The sequence below is a fragment of the Malus domestica genome, chromosome 05, assembly GCF_042453785.1.
Source record: "Malus domestica chromosome 05, GDT2T_hap1".
NCBI lineage: Eukaryota > Viridiplantae > Streptophyta > Magnoliopsida > Rosales > Rosaceae > Malus > Malus domestica.
Window position 1 is genome coordinate 10,787,911 of NC_091665.1, and position 7,255 is coordinate 10,795,165.

Genomic DNA, 7,255 nt, shown 5'->3' on the forward strand with positions numbered 1-7,255 from the left:
GAGAGTGCTTAACCATTCAACTTGTCATACTGCCGACATAACCGGTTATTTGTAAAAGTTTTTGGCCATTCAACTTCTCAGACTATCTTATTTAAATTCTTATGAGATGTTCGAAATTCTTTGATCATGTGTTACATTTTAACGTTTGGATGTTACTTGCATCTTTGCAATAGCATGAGGCTTGTATTTCTTGGTATATAAATCAATGCTAAGCAGCCTACAATTTTACTTTGCCTTCTGTAATTACACAAATATTCAAAGTCTAATTTGCATCTATGCTACAAATAGATTAAATTACAAAATATTACACTAAAATATGTTTATAATTTCCTCAACCAGTACATCATCATATTGTATAAAGTTAGAGTTTTGTTATGATCTTGAAACCCCAATACCCCAAAACAATTATTAGGTCACCATGGCTACAAATAGTACTAGATCATCATCTTTCATTTGGTGAACCAAATTTTCTGAACTTACCTACCATTTAGATTGGAAAATTGAGCAAACACTTCAGTTCCTGATTGGTCATTAATGGGGTGAGCATCAGTCGAACCCTCGTCGCCTTCCAGAATAGTAGCCGGGCGGCTAGCGGAAGTGGGGGTAGTAGGAGGAGGAACCACGGCAGCAGCACCAGTAGGAGATGTGGCAGTGGTAGTGGCCTCAGTGGAAGGCGGCACAGCGCTGCTACTTTCTTCCTCAGCCTTTCCTTGAGTGAATGCCTCTTGAAGTTGCAAAGCATACTCCAAGTTCCACAACACATCTCCCATTGTAGGCCTGTCCACACCATGTTCTGCCAAACATTTCTCTGCAGCCTCGGCAAACTTTTTCATTGATTCCGGGTTAATGGATCCGGCGAGGAGAGGATCAATGATCTTTTCGAGCAGACCCTTCCTCTTCCACTGCATTCCCCAGTCAGCCAAGTTCACTTGCTCCCTTGGAAGTGCTGGGTTGATAGCAGGCCTTGCACACAGTGCTTCAAGTAAAACAACGCCGAACGAGTACACATCTGACTTGTCTGTTAATTGCTGCCTTCTAAAGTATTCGGGGTCTAAGTACCCGAAGCTTCCTTTCACGGCGGTGCTGACGTGGTTTTGTCCCATAGGCGCGTCCTTAGAAAGACCGAAGTCAGCCACCTTGGCAGTAAATTGATCATCAAGCAAAATGTTGGTTGTCTTGACGTCACGGTGAATGATGCCTTGTGATGTCCCTGTGTGAAGGTAATGAAGCCCTCGAGCTGACCCAATACAGATTTCTAGTCTTTGCTTCCATGACAATGGCGGCAAGTTCTTTCCATAGAGATGATCGCGGAAAGGTCCATTGGACATGTACTCATAAACTAAGATCATCTCTGAGTTTTCGTCACAGTAGCCAATCAGTGACACCAAATGCCTATGCCTTAGCTTGGACAACATCTGGATTTCTGTTTGGAACTCTGTAATGCCTTGTTCAGATTGAGGGTTTCCTCGCTTAACAGCCACACTAGTCCCGTCATCAATTATGCCAAGATACACATTGCCGAATCCACCAACACCAATGATCTTACTTGAGTCAAAGTTGTTGGTGGCTTCTTGTAACTCCTGGAAAGTGAAGTAGCGGCCTAGGCCTAAGGTGGAGTTGTACATGTTGCTCTTGTGAGACCCCATTGAGGTCTTGCTAGACATGAAGCTGGTATCGCCGGCATGGACAGGAAGTAACCAAGAAGAGAAACTGTTTCTCTTTTGCCAATCTTGAGGTCTCTTTCGCCATTTGTAAACCATTGCTCCGAGCCCCACGAAGGCCCCGAACATTAAACCAAACCCAACTGCAGCCACCGCACCTCTGTGAGGCCCGCCACCTTCTGTTTCCACTTTCTTTCCATCAACCCCGAATTCTCCATCCAAACTGTCCACGGAATTGCTTAGTTTCATCACTTCCAGACCATTCAAAATGGCATTTGGCGCACCATTGTCCATTCTTGAAGGACCAATTTGGACTGATAATCCGTTAGATACCAAGGAAGCATTTACGACGATGTCCTTGTAGTACGGAATTGCCAAACCGTTGACAGTGTGTGACAAATCCAAATCACTTATTGCCATGTTCCCATTAATGTACACATTGAAGTAGAGGTTACCAAGTGATTTGCTTACAATGTCACAGAAATGTAACCGAATTAAGTATGCGAATGCGTTTTCTGCCTGGAAATTCCACGTTATGTTGAAATTTTGATTGCTCACAACAGCATCAGCCATTTGCACAACAGTTGCATAAATAGTTGGTGGCGCAATTTGGGGGGTTAGTCCATCAGGGTATTTGACTGTACTAGTCCCAACAGATGTAGCCTTGGCCATGTTTTTTGACTTAATGTATGCATCATCAGGCAACCAAGTACGTCCTAATGTGTCATTTGTGGACGTGACAAGAGGTCCTCCCATGTTAAGCCTGTACATAGTTTCGTAACCGAATTTGGACAGCCCCTGAAACTGGCTCGCCGGCTGAAGATTATTGGCTGTGTCGGTGATCAAATTATCAGGAGCTGAAACCACCTCAACCGCATTGATGAACGCTGCAGAGTTCTTCATGGGAGAGAACTTGATGGAGAATTGCTGCTCGGTTATGTTTAGAAGGTATTCCTTCATAAAAATTTGGTTTTTGGTGTTGTTGTTCTTGTTCTCATTGACATTGAAGTTGTGCAGTAAAGTATACTTGTCTGTCATGACATTGAACTTAGCCTTCTGAAGATCGAACACCGAGTTGCTTAGTGGGTATAAATGAAGGCGAATCCAATGCCATCCTGGCCTTGCCATGTGAAACGTGTAAGTGGCATCACTCTTGAAAATCCTAGCAGTCAAATACAGAGGGGAAGGCACATCTGCCTTGTCAACAGAGACCTTGTTGTCATCGTTTGCCTTCAACTGCTGCGTGGATTCTGATTCAGTTTTGAAGGTTCTCCCATCGGGTAGGGTGGCCTTGTTGGTGGCTCCACAGTCGATGAGGAAGTTGTCTTGGGGAGTAAAGGGTGGTGATGAGGCAGAGAGGACTAAGGCAGGGGAGACAAGGAGGGAGAAGAGAAGGACCAGGAGGAGAGCCATCGGTGTCGAAAATGATGATGGCAAGGAGGATAGAAAAAGGTTTGGGTTTTGTTTGGTTGGTTTTTTTTCTATCTCCATCCCTCCTGGGCGAGGAGAAGGTTTGAGCACAAAAGAGTTGGCAAATGTACTTGAAAAAGGGGTCTAAAACTAACTGTAATTGGTAATTTGTTTTAATTTTTTTTTCTTCAAAGGGGTGGTTGGTGTTTTGTTTGGATTATAAGTGGAGGGAAGGAGGTGACAACCCAGATAGGCTGTGAGTTCCCAAGATAGAGGCAATGTTTGTGGACAAAGATTTGGGATTTGGAAGCTTTCTGTTTTGGTGGCTTTTTTTAGAAGTTGAAAAAAAATTAATGGTTGGACTAACACTAACTTTAGATTAACGGTTGGACTCGCTTTGAATTGGTCCAACACCATTTCAACCTCTCCCTCTCTCTCCCTCTCTCTCCCCCCCTGTTAATTTGCATCTAATATAGGCCTTAGGTTTTTTAGGAACTTGGAGCTCGGAGATAATGTTGTGCTAGTTTGGCCTAGACACTAACATTTCTCTCCATCTATGAGTCATCAAGTAGAGTAAAAGGACTCTGACTGTCTGACATGGCAAAGTAGGTAACAAGAAATTTTATGGAGTGATGTTTGCACACCGTTTTTCAACTTTTGCATGCACGCCACTCTGCTCTGTGCGGTGATGAGTTTTTCCAACCTAACAACTCTCAATTTTTCTTTTCAAAATAAAATTTGATGCTCAGCCGAAGGCCAACCGGCTGCAGCATGATTTATCCTTAGACACAAGGAAAAGTTTTAGAGAAGTTTGCATTGAAGGGGACCCCAAACTGGTGATCAATCCTTAAAATTACGTCATTCATGAAGATTTTAGGTATATTATTCAAGATATCAAACAAACTGCTCAATGCTTCATCATATTTCTTGGAAACATGTTCTTATAGAGAGGCTAATATTTTAGCGGATGCTATAACTGATTGAGGCTATGCAGTTGAAGTTGACTTGTGGGATTGATCATTTGCCTACCGCTGCTAGAAATGCTTTCTTGTTTGATCTCGTAGGCATGAGTTGTGTGAGCTAGAGTACTATGTTTACTCTAGCTCCTTTATCATTGATTCATTGTCAATTATAAAAACAATAATACATTAACTAGTTAAAATAGTTCTTTTCCACTTATAAATCACTGTCATGCAGTTTGATTACTGATTTCAATCACATATCTCTGGTGCCTAAAGTAATGTGTTAGCAGATTTTTGCAGTTGATTATATGCAATTGTCACAGCCTACTTTGATCCGAATCATAATTAATAAACTTACGACGCGCGTAAAAAACACGTACATGTACGATTCGATAGTTTTTGTAAAACAAAAGAACAATGAGAAATTCAGTCATTTAAAAAAAAATATTATTCTTTTTTTTTTTGCTAGGAAATAAACTAATTAAGAAATAGAGAACCTCAGGAAACACCCGGAACTCATACAGTAAAAGAGTTTACAGATAAGTGACATTATTTTAATTAGTTATTGATTTATTTCTTTGCATAATTTTAAAGTAATTAGTAATCTATTATAATATCAGTCATGTTGCCGTGCTTATAATGAAAAGCAGTGATGTGCGGCCTTGTGATATGAGCATGCACTATAACGTTTCAACAGTGCATCTATCTTACATCAAAAGGGGAATAATATGAGGCCTAGGGAGAAAGGAGGGGAAGACCAAAACACAAAGGGAGATTCCCTTGAAGCCTAGAGAAGAACCCTTCACTTACATAAGGAGGGAGAAGCCATTACAGAAGAGGGGGAACACACAAAGTACCACATAGAGAGATAGGAGAAATGCAGGAAGAAAGAACCACCTAGGAAATAAGCCCAAAGAGTTCCAGTTAGCTTAGAAGCACACTCCAAGCCTCAGGAATCACCATTCATGCAACCTTAGTAATTCCCACAACGTTTTATCAAACATCTCAACCATTAGAAGCCTTACTATCACCTCGCGAAAGCCCAAATCATGCAACTAAGAATGCCATGCAACCATACAAACCCTTTCTCTCTCATGTAAACTAATAGTCTTCTAACTTCCACACCAAGCTTCGCTTGAGTAAGTCATTCTCTTGATCATTTGTGCTATCTTCGAGCCGTTAATGTTACTGAGGTATTTTCTAAGACAAGCTAACTCTTTCGAGATATTCCAGGACTTGTTATGAATCTGTATCAAGGAAGACAAGGGGACATTCTCAAAGTCCAAGTCTACCTCAACCTAAAAGTCCCCCAACAATTTGTTATCTGCCTTATTAAAATTTTAAGGTTTCCCATAACTTGTGGAGGTTTTCCTTCACCGTACCTTGTGATTTATAAAAATAAATTGGTTACTGCCCTTAAATCTTCTACTGCAATATAATTAGAAATTGTGGAAGTTGTCATCACTATTTTGAAACTAATTGTGAGTTCCTTACGGGTGCGTTTGTTGCACCGGACTATCTCGGACTAGATTAGCTTCAGGGACTAAGCTGGACTAGCTTGCCCTGGACTAAACTGGATAAGAATAATGAAGTGTTTGATGTAGTCTGGACTAAACTACAGACTAATTATTTATTATTATTATTTATTTACTTTTGCGTTTAAAAACAACAAAACAACAAATATTAAAATATTATTTGTAGTTATTTAACTTTTAAAAACCTAATTAATGTTTCATTTGCTGCCTTTACTTTTATTTTAGAAGAACAACCTTTATTTTTTGAAGAACAGACCGATATTTCCAAAGCAAATCCTCTATGCTTCTTCATTCCTCTCCGCCTCCTGCCTCTTCACTTCCTCTCACAAAATCGATTGCAAATCTTAAAATCAAAACACATAGCAAGAAAGAGATTGAAGGAGGCGAGGTGCATGTGTGATTGGCTCGAAAGTAGAAGATGAGGATTGGATCTGGTTTTGGTTTTCTGGGTGAAATTTTCAAGCTCATCCCACTGCAAATTTTTTTTTGGTTTTCTTGGTTATCTGGGTTCGAATTTTGGGAGTTGGATCTGGTTTTGAAAAGGGAACCTTAGGAAATTTTGTTGCTTTTTTTGTTTCGGATTTTGTAGGATCTGGGTTTGAAATGGGTTGTGGGACGCGAGGAAGAGGTAGATGGGAGGACGAAGCGGGTAGGAGTGAAGCGGAGTAGAGCGGTCTTAGCAGTCCGCCCAATTTCGGGGGGCCCCGCTAAGACCCTGTAGCGAAGCTGTTAGTCGGACTCAGTCTAGGCGAGTCTCATTAAACGTAGTCCCCGCGTGAAACAAACACTGGATTACAATCCAGTCTAATCCAAGAAAGTTTAGTGAAACCAAACAAACGGGCTCTACATTCATTTTTAACTGTGATGTTGATTTATGCTTGGTATGACTTTTATCTATATGGAACTAATGATATTGTTGGCGAGTCCTTGTAGTACCATAATCAAGGCAACTTTAAAGGAGTAGTGGTACAATATGATGATCCTTGTCACAGCTACAGATCGAGAAGGTTCCAATCCATCGAATAGAGCAATGCCATACTGCCACTGCATGTGAGATTTACATCAGAACCTTTAAAAAGAATGTCGACAACACTTAAATACGTCGGGGGGAGGGGGGACTTTAACTTGAAGATATGCACATACTATATATACACACATACACATACACACACACACACACACACACACATACACACACATACACACACAGACACACACACACACACACACACACACATACACACACACACACATACACACACACACACACACACACACACACACACACATATACATATATATATATATATATATATATATATATATATATATATATATATATAGAGAATTGTTATTGGCACTTCAAAATTCTCATTCTACACTCCACACTTGTGAGGAGTGTAGAATGAGATTTTTGGAGTGCTAATAACAATTCCCTATATACACACACGCACACACACACATAGAGAATTGTTATTAGCACTCAAAAAATCTCATTTGGCACTCTAAACTTTCTATAATTGGAAAGAAAAATATACTTGTGAGGAACGTAAAATGAGATTTTTGGAGTGCTAATAATAATTCCCTATACATACATACATACATACATATATATATATATATAGGAAACACTTTGGATGCGGTCCCTAGCTATCAATATCCTTTGATTGAAACCTTGTTAGTTTTT

At 40.3% G+C, this 7,255-nt stretch overlaps 1 protein-coding gene across 1 annotated transcript; it reads right to left on the reverse strand.

The window, feature by feature from the left end:
• Window positions 1-304: 304 nt before the first annotated feature.
• Window positions 305-3,274, reverse strand: LOC103410484 (probable receptor-like protein kinase At4g39110). Its single transcript, XM_008349180.3, has one exon. The coding sequence runs from the start codon at window positions 3,150-3,152 to the stop codon at window positions 477-479; it is 2,676 nt and encodes an 891-aa protein (XP_008347402.1). The 5' UTR covers window positions 3,153-3,274; the 3' UTR covers window positions 305-476.
• Window positions 3,275-7,255: the final 3,981 nt, after the last annotated feature.

Coding starts and splice junctions, on each gene's coding strand:
- LOC103410484 (XM_008349180.3), bottom strand. CDS start 3,152: ATGGAGATAGAAAAAAAACCAACCAAACAAAACCCAAACCTTTTTCTA.